This window comes from Accipiter gentilis, chromosome 14 (genome assembly GCF_929443795.1).
Source record: "Accipiter gentilis chromosome 14, bAccGen1.1, whole genome shotgun sequence".
NCBI classification, from domain to species: domain Eukaryota; kingdom Metazoa; phylum Chordata; class Aves; order Accipitriformes; family Accipitridae; genus Astur; species Astur gentilis.
Window position 1 is genome coordinate 7866952 of NC_064893.1, and position 13937 is coordinate 7880888.

Genomic DNA, 13937 nt, shown 5'->3' on the forward strand with positions numbered 1-13937 from the left:
TACACAATTAATGCCAACAGTGTAATCTCCACACTGTAGATCTCTTAAAGGCAGTAAATAGTGATTGAGTATTTTAAGCTGCCTATATGTCCCTAAGTATAGTTATCTCCAGCAGTCTCTAGACATTTTTTATCTTCATGGGGGATTTTTGGTAGAAGTGGAGTAGCAGTAACTTTGAAAATTTAGTGTGCATTTATTCTGATTGTTATAAAATAGAAAGTGTATGAATAACATATATTATATGGGTAGTGTAATGTACAGATTTGCTGCAATTTGATAATGATGTGACTTTCTGTATTTTCTATCATATACAATAAAATAAGATAGAAAGTGCAGTAAAGTGTTAGATTGACTTAAATTAGCCAAGACTGGTAATAATGATCTTTCTTACTGCTTCTCTCCGTGTCATAAAGTGATGATTCAAACTTGCTGCTATGCTCTTGTTTCCAGTTATTTGAAGGAGAATTTTGTCTAAACAGGAAGATCAAGACAGCTTTTGAGTTTATTTCAAAACAAACAGAGTTCTTGCTGATATCATATTTTAGGGTTTCAGCACCTTTTTTTTTTCAAGGGAACTCACTTCTAAAGATAGTAAACCTTCATTTAAAAACAGCAGAATACATTTTCAATGTTTTAATTTGTCAGATAATACCCAAAATGTTTTACAATTTGTTTAACTGTTCCTCTGCCAGGAAATAGTATTGCTTTTGTACTAAGAACCAACAGAGCATAAAACTGTGCTTAAATGCTTCATAAGTGAAGTTTTTCAAACAATGTATTTTTTCATTTGTGTCCAGTTTCATTGTGTTATTTATATTAACTTTATCGCAGTCTCAGTGTCCTTTTATTTTGATCACTGCCAGTTTCTAAGTAAAGGATTAAAATGTATCTAAAATTTTCTCTTTTATTTTAAAGTAGTTGTTTGTCTTTTTATTGTACTTTTCCTGAGGACTCTTCATTTATGTCTTAAGTGGCTGACTACTCTCAAACCCCACTGAAGTAGGCAGGAATTGGAAGTGTTTAACAACTGGCAAAATCAAGCAGTTTCTGAAGAAAAAGCAAAAAAAAAGCAACCTCTAGCCACTTTAAAAAGTGAACTTTCCTCAGTGGAGCACTTGTTTATATAAGGCACACTTTCCATCAAGCAGAGTTGCTGCTTTCATTTCAACATAAAATAAGCTGCTTTTGTAATATGAATTACCAACCATTTACATCAGTTCTTGTCAAAATAAGGACTTTGGAATACATTTATTTGCAAGAAAAGAAATTAAATCTTGATGTTCATTTTTTAAACTTCAAGGTAGCAAGATGATCCAGTTTTGATATTCTTTTGTGAAAAGAAACATACATTTCCTGTATCAGTAAATTTCTGATTCTCTTGGAACGCAAACATATCAAAATACCGAATTCAGTTTATCGTTTGTTTTTTTTTTATGAGCCCACACAAATACTGACATTGTATTACCAACAGTATGCACAATTGAGCCACCTACCATGCAAGGGAAGTAGAACAGCGAGTCAAATAAAAGATGGAAAATTATCTGTGCATTGAGTAGATAATACCTGATTTATTTCTGTTGTGATTTGGACAAGTATCAATTTTAGCATCTAGGTGTATTTTTAAGACTATTTTACTGATTTTTTTCTCCCTATGATCCTCCTTTTAAGATGCTACCATACCCTGACAGTAATATTTAATCTCTTTTTCCCAGCAGACAAGAATATTTTATTTTTGCTCTCAGATATCTGGGCAAACATTTATCCAATGTACAGAAGAACTTCAGAGAGAATCATAAAGAGGGAGAAGTCATCATATTTCAAACAGGCATCAATCTCATCTTCCCCGTCTAAAGACAAAATCAGTAAAACCAGTCCCATGTGATAATTATATTTGTTCTCTTCCACCACCAAGACATTGTTCATGTTACAAATTGTTAGTGTCTGTGGGTATATGCTTGGGTTCGTAATGTCCCACTATGGCTTTTAGGGAAGCTAAGTCTGCAGCAGCAACTTTTCAACAGACTACTATTGTACCTGGTTTGCAACAGGTCTTTTTTCATTGAGGATTTGTATCTGAGAATACTAATAGGTAGTTTATTTCCTGAATATAGGAGTCTTTTTAGATTGTCAGGAATAATTTCTTTTCTGTTGCAGTGTTATCTGAACTAGGGTATGAAGTGTGGCTATGTAAACGAATGTTGTTATTTAAGACATGTCTTGTGGTATTTATTAAGACTGAAATAATGTCCTGTGAATGAAAATCATGCTTGTGCTCTGCTTAATTAGTTAGATTTGCTCCCAGTCGCAGTATAGTACATGGATTTTTTTTAAAAGTATGGTCCAGGTGGTATGTGATCTAAGAACAGAGGTGGGCTATATGCATATTTCCTCCTAGCTGAGCTTGGCTACGATCTGCCAGACAATCACTCTATTTGGGAATGACATGGTCTACATGTTTTGCAGGAGATGACTTTGAAAATAGGAGAGAGGCCATGTTTGTAATTACCTCAGGAAAGAAAAAAAAAATTAAAAAATAGAAGAGTACCTGTCCTTTGGCATTGAAAAGTAAAAGGAGAGGAAAAAGATGCCATAGTTAAAGGTGAGATATACCTCAGGGCCCATTGCAGTTCATTTCAAAAAACTGAGCTGGTACATCACCTTGCAACCTGAAAGCCTGGGTTACAACCCCACTATTTTCCAACACTAACTGGAAGGCCCAAATATATTTGAATCCTTCGAATTCTGTGGCCAGCCATTGGGAAAAGTGTCTCAAAACAGTTCTTCTAAAGTACACTGTTGTTCACATGAAGGTCTACAGCAATGCAAGAGAAGTACTGAATCAACCAAGCTGGTAAAAAGAGATTATTATACTGTAGTCTTATCCTTCCCTTGTTACTGTCGGTAATTTACCTGTGCGCTCTTAAAGATAGTCTACCTTGCCCCTGTTTCTGCTTTTGTCAGTGCCTTCGTAACTGTATTTCCTCTACTTTTTTCTAGGCTGTCATCCTAGCCATTTAATATCTTGTAAAATGGTATTTGTGCAAGTTGCCTTGTGGCTTGAAGATTGTTCACAGCTAGTTGCTCACCTGTTATCATCTGAGTATCTTTTGGGCTTTTTCTTACCTAGGTTGTTGCATTGTCTGCCTGTTTCTTTCCTCGATGACCAACTTATAAACAATACCAGTATAATTACATGTTCAGATAAGCTATTACTCTGTACATAAGCTATATCTATGGCTAGGTCACATAACCCTAGAATTGCTACATCTAAATCTCAGGTGTGCTCCAGGAAGAATTTCTCTGGCACATGGTAAAGGAGAACTGTAGTAGTGTATTGGTATTCTTCACACCTCAGGTAGAGAGGTCCTAGAAGCTACTTTTTAAAGAATTCAGTCCCATCGAGAACTGGTAGGTACCAAATCAGTGTTAATACACTGAAGGGAAATCTAAGTGAGGGTTAAGAAATGATAGTATACAGAGAGACTGAAAAATGTAAATGCTTTTCCAGAACTGGCTTCAATTAATAAGCAGACAGCTGGTGATAAAATATTTTTAGAGAATAGAGTCTGGCTGAAGACCAGATTTCCAGAGGAGACAAAACAAATCAACAGTCACACCATTGGTAGAAAATGCTGCCAATTCTTGTGAGACCTGGTTACACTTTTTCATCATAATATGAATGGCATGTACAAAGAAGATTCTGCGAAGTCCACCGGAGACTTCATTAATGCTAGCTAGCCTGTTTTAACTACATGGTGCATGTGTGCCACAGGAGCGCTAAAAGTACAACATCCTCTTCTTCTGAGCTCTAGCATTAGTAAAGTGTGCTTTTCTTCCCGTATATAGACACATTTGGATTTTTAGGTTAGTAATATGCATTTGTTGGGATAGAATGCACTAGCTTGCAGTCAACCTCTGTGTTTCTATAAATCATGGAAACATAGAATCATAGAATGGTTTGGGTTGGAAGGGACCATAAAGATCATCTAGTTCCAACCCCCCCTGCCATGGACAGGGACACCTTCCACTAGACCAGGTTGCTCAAATCCCCATCCAACCTGGCCTTGAACACTGCCAGGGAGGGGGCATCCATAACTTCTCTGGGCAACCTGTTCCAGTAACTCACCACCCTCACAGTGAAGAACTTCTTCCTTATATCTAATCTAAATCTACCCTCTTTCAGTTTAAAGCCATTACCCCTTGCCCTATCACTACATGCCCGCCTAAAAAGTCCCTCTTCAGCTTTCTTGTAGGTCCCCTTTAGGTACTGGAAGAATGCTCTAAGGTGTCCCTGGAGTCTTCTTTTCTCCAGGCTGAACAACCCCAACTCTCTTGGACTCTCTTCATAGGAGAGGTGCTCCAGCCCCTTCATCATCTTCGTGGCCCTCCTCTGGAATTCCTCCAACAGGTCCATGTCCTGAAACAATGAAGGCAAAAAAAAGGGATTAATTTATTAGAAAATGCCTCATTCAAGAAGTTGGTGACTTTCTCTGCAAACACACGCAGAAAAATCGTAGTTCCCATTCTGGTTGCCTTTCTGCACTCCATTGAGCTGGGAGACACTGAAGTCATGTTTATTTTCAGAACAGTTCATACAGTTGCTAGATGTGGGATCCAAATGTCTTGGCAAACCCCATCCGTAGTCCTCATATTCCCTAATACAGAATTATGACTGGAGTTAACAGGCATGACTGTGTTGAAACCTCCAGTACTGGTCCTGTATTCCTTCAAATATTAGAAAGTGTGTGCTTTTTTGAGCATTTCTGTACCTTTACAGAGATGCAGTGAAATGAAAAAAATATTCCATTTTAACTTGCACTGTTCATCCCTTCTGCAGTTTGTTTACTTTAGTTCATTTCATGCTCTTGGAGCAGGAAACTTCTAGTTTTCCAGAGTTATTGCTTGTGTTCCACATCACACTAAGGGCCCCATTCTGGTCTGACTGAAACAAACATAAAAATACTACAGTGAATTTGGGTAGGTAGGTGTATTGAGCTTTTCTTTTAGTGTCTTTTGCTGTTTATTAACATGAAACACCAGCTATGTCTTCAATCTAAGTACATTGTTATGCACTGAAATTGAATTTTGTTCTGTGGATTCAGAATAATATCTTTTAACTCTGTATGATATGTATAGAAAATTTGAAGATTACTTGACCCTTGAATGATACTGTGCTTCTATTTGCCCTGGCAAATAAAGAATTTTGTGTCCTTCCTCTCATTCTGCATAGCAGTCATCCAGGATGTATACTTGAAATACCATGCAGATAAGAATCACTGTCAGTCTTGAGATCAGTCACTTTTTGTATTGATTACTAGATTTTGCAGGTACCCATGCAACTAGTTGAAGACAATATGGATTACCAGTTAGATATCTAAGATGGTAGTTACTTTTTTTTTAAATGAGGTGTATTTTTTCATTTAAGGAAGTAAAATACTAAGTACCATCTGTATACAAACACCAGCCCATCATTAACTTACAAATAAAACAAAAGGCAAAAATAAAAATATAATGATGAGGTGTTTTCACAAGCTGTGGAGAAAAACTGTCTTCTTGTCAAAATGGAATTTGCATTACGTTTCAAAGAAAATCTGAGTTTCACATAGAGATACAAAATAATCTCTAATTGTATATTCAGAGCCTAGTATGGTATTTCATTGTTAGGTCAGATCTCAGAAATAAGTAGTGCATCAGATGTTTAATGACATGCTCTGACTGTATGTTCTTCCCTAATTATACCACGAACCTGAATGTATTCTTCCTTCAACTTCCTTTCTTATACTATCTTTGATAGAACCTTACTCAGGTGACTGGAAGAGAGGCATGGTAGATTTTGACACTGGAAAAGAAGTATTGTTTTTATTTCATAGGTATTTTATTATACCTATTATACTTTATTTATTCTATTTATTTTAATATATTAAAGTGACTTCTAACATAGAAAATAGCATGAATCAAAACTATAGATTTTTCTAATTTTTCTTGCAAGTTTGAATTAAGATCAGGAGTTGGGACTAGAATTTTGCCTGTTCACTGTTTAGTAGGTCAGAAAGAAGTCCTGGAAACAAATTTCCTTGAGCTCCAGAAAATTCAGATTCAATCCATGTCTGACCTTTGCAGGATAATCCATCTGTTTGTGGGCTTAAAATGTGAAAAGTAAAATGGCAATATTCAGATTTTGTATGGAAAAAGTCAGAAAGATGTAGAAATCACAGGATAAGGGTGTCTACCTGACTTTAAGGTGCATTTTTAATCCTATGCACATTGTTTTAAACTGTCCAAGCTGCATTTTATGTGCATTTTGAAAATGTACATATTTTCTTGTCAGGAATGAGATCAATACAGTGCTGTCCAAATTGTTCATCCATTATTTAGCCTTTCTAGTGACAGCATTACTATCAGCCTTGATTATAGAACTTAATTTAATTAAAATTTCATTCATTGTACGAAGGATGAGGAAGTGAATCATGTCTCAGTAATGGCAATCTGGAAGGAGAAGGTATTGTCGTATGTATTGAAATAACAACTGCAAGGTACTAGGTTATTTCCAGGTTTACATTTGAGGCAGAAGCTTTGCCTCAGATGACTTGGACTGGAATTGTCTAAAATGTTCAGGTCCCACCAAAATTAATGGGCATTAGACTGTATACCTAGTAGTTAAAAAACAATGTAGGTGTTACACACAAGGCTTATCTAGTTGCTTTCCCATGTGCTAAACTCTTTACATAACAGTATGTTTATTAACTACATTCTGAAGAGTTTGTCTAAGCTATGGCAACAATTTTAAAACAGAAAAAAACAGGTGTCAGAGAAGGATGGTTTGTGAGAAGCATATGGTTCAAAAAACCCACCATTCTTCCATTCCCTGTGGATAGTGAATTGTTTTTGGAAATTATGGCTTTGCATAACTATGTGTTATAGTATAGCATGACTGAAATGCCTTGACAGCCAGTCAGCCTCACGGACAATTTTTGCAAAGTGCTGTACAAGTGCATAACCCCCCCCACCCCCCCACCCCCTTCCAGTTCCTCACATGGCTAGAAACACCAAAGGGAGAAGCAGGAAGACAAGTAAACAGACGTATAAGTGAGCAAATGATAGTCTTCATCCATTGATAGATACAGCAAAATTCAGAATCCCAAACTGACTAATGCTTAGTGTACACCACTCTCCTAGGTAACAGAGGAGAGCTTGATTTATGTAGTTAAGTTAGGAGTGGCTGCCCCCTCCAGCTGCTCCAGCCCATGACTCCGTCCTACCCCAGCCAGTGGAACCCAGCCTGTGGACCCAGAGACCTGGGGTCTCTGCCTGGGCTGAGGGACCCAGCTGCTACTTTCCTGTTTGCAGGTTCAACCAGTAGCAAAGCTGAGAACGTGTCCCAGAGACCAATAATAACTGCGTGCTAGTATAGTGTAGGTCAAGAACTGATACCAGATGCAGTGAAGCTGAGAATCACATACTGAAATGCCTTTGTGGTTAGTTCTCAAATGCTATCAAATGTTGGTGGTAATTTGTTGGAATATATTGCTGAATCTAATCATACATTTGTGGGTTAGTTATTTGGTTCATACTCTTTTTGATGTGAAGAGTGAATTGTGGCTTTAGGTTTTGATCTTATTTTTCAGTTAGTGCTTCCAGGATGGTGTATAATCTTTCATTATATTCAGATATATCCATATATGTCCTTGGCTTTGCTAGGTTTACATGAATGTTGCTAAGATTTTACCTCAGTGTTGGTAACCTTGATTTTAATATTTAGAACAAAGGAATTGTGGATGTGCTTTGAACTGGAAAATGATGCACAGGTTCCCTGCACAGCTCTGCTAGTACATTGAAGATCTAAACAACTATGTGCTTGGTGTTAGTTTGGGGTTCTTGCTGAGAAGGAGTTATAGGGTAGTTTCAGTGACAGCTTGAAAAACAGACAAATGTACTGAAAGAAAGAACTGTCTAAATTTATTTGGAGAAAGCACCTGATAGGAACGTGCAAATATTGTGTTTGCGTCCACCAAGCAAAACAGAATTGACTTGCACTTTCTGTCTCTCTGTACTGTTGTCTGTAAAGCCTCAGATGAATCAGTTTAATCAGTCACTGCAAAGAACAAGTTAAAAAAAGTAGGAGGCAAGTTTCTGAAAGCCCTGTCCTCTTTTCATCAGATAAGTCACTAGCCAATGCACATGCCGGGAAGAGAATATAAATCCTGTCCCTACAACTTAACTTTTCTGGCAGTCCAAAATAACAATTCCCACAGTCTAGGATTAGCACAATTTTGGTGGGAGATGGTTGGTTTGATGAGGTTATTATGCACTAGTTAGGCAATTGGGGGATCCCTAGGAGTTTTTCCTTCTCCATCTAATGTGTATTAGTGTTAGGGAGTTATTTATCTTTCTCATAGCAGTTTATGGCTCCCGGCGATAGTGTCACAATTTTGCTCCAAAGGTGATATGACCTCAAGACAAACCTTTGCCCAATTTCTTGAAATATCTGTCAGAGCTAACTGTTAGCATGGTCACTGCTTAATTACTATAACATCCCTGATTAATTCTGTGATGCCACCAGTGAACTCTGAAGTGAGTGCTTATTGAAGTGAGTCAGGGAAATTTGGGAGCTACCAGCAGTAATTTTAGCTGATGGGCAAGCCTGTTTTAGAAAATTTTAAAAAACATTACTGGTCATATGAATGTTCTGGCAAAGCCCTTCAGCTAAAATGGGTCTTAATTGTATTTTGGGGAAGACTTATGTGTATCTGGGTTTTTTTAGTAACGGGTGCCACATGAAGTAGGATCTGTCCTCAAGCCCCAGTTGCTTGTTTCTGCCCTCTATCCATTGCCCTCTCTTTTAGCCAATCCGACTATTTGTGTGGCACACAATAAACTGTATTCAGGAACAGAATTTAAAATTACATTCATTCTTTTTTCCTGCTGCTGCTCAAACAATACTGGTTTGATAATCTATTACTCTTCTGTCTCCACAAATAGCTGTTTCCATGCTATTGAAGAAGGCAGTAAAGCATTGGGGATTGGGAATTTGGACAGGAAAGTGGGAGAAGGAATGGGAACTGTATAAACTGTCTTAGCTACCAAAACAAATGCGTGTGATTTTTTTACCCTTGTCAATCAAGAACTGTGTGGCTAGTCATCTCCCTAGCTGAAATCTGCAAAATCATTATGCATTTTTCAGATTTTTTACCTTCTTTACTGTTAAACTGTTAGCCCCCCTCTCTTCCTTCCTGCTGTCATCTTAAACAGATGCTGTCTAAATTATTTTCTTGATGCTTTTTCAGGGAGTTCATTGTTAAAGGTTTATAAGAAGTGAATGAGGCTCTTCACTGTCTTATCGAGGACATTTTTCTCAAGTAAATTGAGACATTCACTTCTGAAGGGCATTCAGTTAAACAATTACATGCAAACATCCTCTGTCTCCCTGCCTTTTAGCCTGAGTCAAGACACTAATTCATTCTCATCTCTTCCAAACCACCTTCAGAAAGACAGGCAAAGGAATGTATTCAGAGCAAAAAAAGAAAATACTACAGAATGTCCTCAGATTCCTCAGAAGTCGGCCAGGAAGTTAGATTTTAGGGCTAGTTTTAAGTTTGCAGAAAGTTTCCAGCACACGTATTCATTGCCTGTGAAGCCTAGTTCTAGAGAAAGCTGAACTGGAAATTCACTTCATGGAATACATGGAATATGTTTTTCTCAGAAAAATCTGAGAAATGGGAATGTGATTCCTAAAATATACCAAGGAGATGAAGTCTTTTCCTATTCCCTCAATCTCTGTATGAAGAGAGAAGTAATGAGAAACAGCAATAGAGGTCTGGGGGAGGAGAAGGGTAGCAGAAGAGTTCCATCCTGCAGACAAAAATTAATGAAAGAATCATCATCTGTACGGATTCTTGCAGGTAGTTGCCAATGACTTAAATCAATAACATCGCAATGTAATCTAATAACTGTACAATATTTCCTTCCCACCTTGCCTTTTTCTTCCCCTGTCTAGAAAACATGTATTTTCCTGTGAAAAAATACTGGCTTGAGTAATAGTATATGAAGTCAATAATGCTCTTTATTCTGCTGCTCTACAGGCTTTCCTATACAGATGAATGACTCAGATCACTCGCTATTTCAGCATTCATTTCAAGGATGCATGCAGTTTATTCATGTGGATGATCAGCTGGTGGATTTGCACGCGGTGGAGCAAGGCCAGCTGGGAAGCTTTGCCAATGTCACCATTGACATGTGTGCCATTATAGACAGGTAAGTTGCAGACATCACTGATACTCTGATACGCTGATACATGTCCTGCATATTCTGAAAATATACAGTGATACAGAAAATGTGTCTCTGACGCTACCAGTGATCACATCAAGGCAGTCCTACCTTTTTAACCATGCTTAGATGATGGAGATGATGGCTTTAAGTTGTCGATTGTGGAGGGTGCAGTGGAAAGCATATCACCAGTCTCCCCACTTTCAGGCAGAGGAGGAGGTGAAAAGCTCTTGTAAGTCAAATTCAGTCCACGCATCAATAATACGGCTGCCTTGAATAGAGAGAACTCTCCCAAAAAGTCACACATTTTGTATGTTTCTTAGATGACTGTTACGGAGATCTTTTTGCAACTAGAAGTTGCGCTTCCTGGCTTCAGTGCCTTCTGGCTTCACTGAATTCCTCAGAGAACTAAAATAGGTCCACATGCTTGCACAACTGTGCATGTAATAAATGCTCAAACTTTATTAAAATAATGCTTAGTGGTTTGGGTTTTTTCCCAAACTGAGTAATTCAGAATTATGGTAGGCCTTTGCTGTGAGACCTAGCTTTTCAACCACTTACCTGTGTTAATTTCTGTTGCTCCTGATTAATAGTTTCTTCTTCATTGGCAAAAAAGAAAATACTACGAAAGGCAGGGAAAGAAAGAGCAAGTAGCCCAACTCCTGAATGCAGGCAATTTGGCTTATCATGAAAATTATCTACATATTAAACCCATTGCAAGTCTGCTGGGAAGCTGAAAATGGCTTTTTAGAATTCTGCTTTGAAAGAAGAAAAGATTACAAGGTCATAGAACCCTAGAATAATTCAGGTAACAAGCAACCACTGGAGTTCATATGGTCCAAGCCCTGCTCAACACAGGGACAACTTGTCAGCTATGTCAGGTTGCTCAGGGCCATGTCCAGTTGTGTTCTGAGTAACTTCAAGGATGGAGATGCCGCAGGTTGAGTGACTCTGGATATCATCAGCAGAGATCTGCGTAGTTATGCTAAAAAAATGCATGTACTTTTAATTTCCTACTCTAAGTTAAGGGAATCTCAGAGGTAAATGCTACTGTTAAAAAATGAAATATGGCATACTGCTTTCGTCTTGCAAAATGCTTTCTCTTCCTGAAATGTCGACATCAGTTTGCACGGAAGAAGTTGTGGTGGGTTGACCGTGGACAGCAGCCAAACACCCACACTGCCTTTTGCTCACTCCCCTCTCCCGGGATATGGGGAGAAAAATAGAAGGAAGGTGAAAAGACTCGTGGATTAAGACGGCGGTTTAATAAGAATGGCAGTTTAGTAAGAAAAGCAAAAGTACATGCAAACAAAGCAAAAAGAGGAATTCATTCATGACTTTGCATCAGCAGGCAGATGTCCAGCTGCTTCCTGGGAAGCAGGGGCTCAGCATGTGTGATGGCTGTTTGGGAAGAGAAACTCCAGAACTCTAAACATCTCCCCTTCCTCCTCCATTGGCTGTGTTTTTGTGGCTGAGCGTAACATTGTATAGTATGGGATATTCATATGGTCAGTTTGAGTCAGCTGTCCAGCTGTATCCTCTCCTAACCTCCTGGCCTTTCTGGGGGAGGGTGTGGAGAGAAAGCCTCGATGCTGCGCAAGCCCCATTCAGCAGCAGCCAAGGCAGTGGTGTGTTACCAGCACTGTTTTAGCCACAACTGGGAGGCATGGCACCATATGGGCTGCTATGAAGAAGATTAATTTAGTAACTTCATCCCAGTGAGACCCAGTATGCCACTTCAGTAATGTCAGTGTTCAGGTGCATGCTTTGTGGTGTACCGGTGAGGAGTTGTGGTATGTCAGGCCACTTATTGGTGCTTCTCATGGACCTGTTGAGGACTGAAGAGCAAGTGAAGAGTTGCTGTTACAGGGAAGAAGTTTGCTCTATCTCCTCACATACAACTGAAATTAGAAAGGCCTCCTGTGGTTAGTATTTGGTAGTTTGAATTGCTTAGTTTTACTTTGATTATTTGTTTTTGGAAATGTAAACTGACTTGGAAGAAAGGATGAGAAGATACATCTAATTAAGTCTCTGCTTTTTCCCCAGTGGATAAATCTGAGCTTATGCGACAGTTTGTATTGATCCCACTTATGCTGGTGTCTATTAGAAATAATTCCATCATCACAGTGAAGTTAATCAGAATTAGGCTTTTGCAATGCGTTACAATGTAATTACAATTAACTTAAAATGTAAGTTAATTAGAATCAGAGCTTTACAATGCATTTTTGAAAAATAGGACTTAAAACTTCCTATATGTTAAGCAGCTTACTTTTGAAGAGAACTTCAGATAGAAGTTACTATTTATAAAGTATTTCTTTTTATAACATATAATACTATATATTCAAATATTTCATAATATAATGCCATATGCCTACATATTATATGAAATACCTTTTACTATATTAAAATATTATGCTGTGCATATTTAATATATATTATATGAGATTTATTTTATGTAGTTTACATATATAACATTTGTATTCATATTTTAATATAAATAACTGTTTTCTATATGTTTATGTATATATGTTTTCTTTATATAAGAAAACGTATTCTCTGTCTGTTTCTCTTTTCTGCCAACTTGGACCCCGATATCATTCTCATTCTATAAATTAAAACTATAAGTCCTATATTAATGCTTTCTAAGCACTGGAAGATTGTGTTGCAAGCAGAGTAACAATTGTATAATCATGGGAAATTAGAATAGTATCCAAAGAATTTTCTTAGGGTTGGTTTTGGGTTTTTTTAAGGATTGAGATGTAATCTAGTTTGCTGTTTTCCCATGATCAAGTTTATTTCTTTGTACTTTAAAACAAACCCTTTGAGTAAGAAGTGATAATGTCAAGCCTTAGATCTGACTGGATTTTCATGGCTGTCTTATTAACATCTGCAAATAAGAGTTTTCAAGCACTTCTGTTACAATATGCCACTATATATAACATTTTTTATGTGGCTTTCTTTTAAAGGATCCACGTACCATGTGTGCTATATATTATCTTAATTTCATTTCCTTTGAAATGGGAAGATACTTGTGGCTGTGATACTGGGATCCTCCTGCTTTTTTAAACTTGTTTGGCTCTGAATCATAAAGGCTTCGGTCATCATCAACATGGAAATTGCTTTCATAGCCACACTTCAGCAAAGACCCCCACTGGGCAAAAAGATAAGCTGTCGCATTGAATTATTCTTACGGCAGACTTTAGCCATTTGGTTGGGGGAAAAAAGCATGAAGTTGTAAACAGTGGCATTTTTCATCGTTAGCCAGAGTAGATAGTAAGGAGGGGACAGTTTTCTCTATAAGAACATGACAAAAGGTATGGAGGGTGGTGTGTTATGTTGCACCTGCCTGGAGGTAACTGCTTTAAAAGTCCCAGGTTCTGCAAAGCTAAATACCTGCCCCATATGGAAAGACTTTCTGCATTTTAGTTCCACTATTTTTTTAAGGCGTTAGAAGAATAGTCATGTTAGAGTATTACACTTGTACTTGGGAGATACAAATGTTGAAACAGTGTCTTTTTATTTTTAGTCTTCCCCTCCTCACATGAGCATTTTGCTATTGCAAAGACTACAAGCTGAGATCTTATTAAAAGGGATGACCAAAGCTAAGGTTCATTCTCTTTTTACCAGTGACCAAATAGTATAAATGCATATAATTTCATGCAGGTACATATATA

At 37.6% G+C, this 13937-nt stretch overlaps 1 protein-coding gene across 4 annotated transcripts in view; it reads left to right on the top strand.

The window, feature by feature from the left end:
• CNTNAP2 (contactin associated protein 2) overlaps positions 1-13937 on the top strand; it is a 1223788-nt gene that overhangs the window by 737490 nt on the left and 472361 nt on the right. For all 4 annotated transcript variants that reach the window (XM_049816392.1, XM_049816394.1, XM_049816395.1 and 1 more), the window contains exon 10: positions 10080-10251. In XM_049816392.1, coding sequence (XP_049672349.1) covers positions 10080-10251 — 172 coding nt within the window. The remainder of the gene's footprint in view (positions 1-10079; positions 10252-13937) is intronic.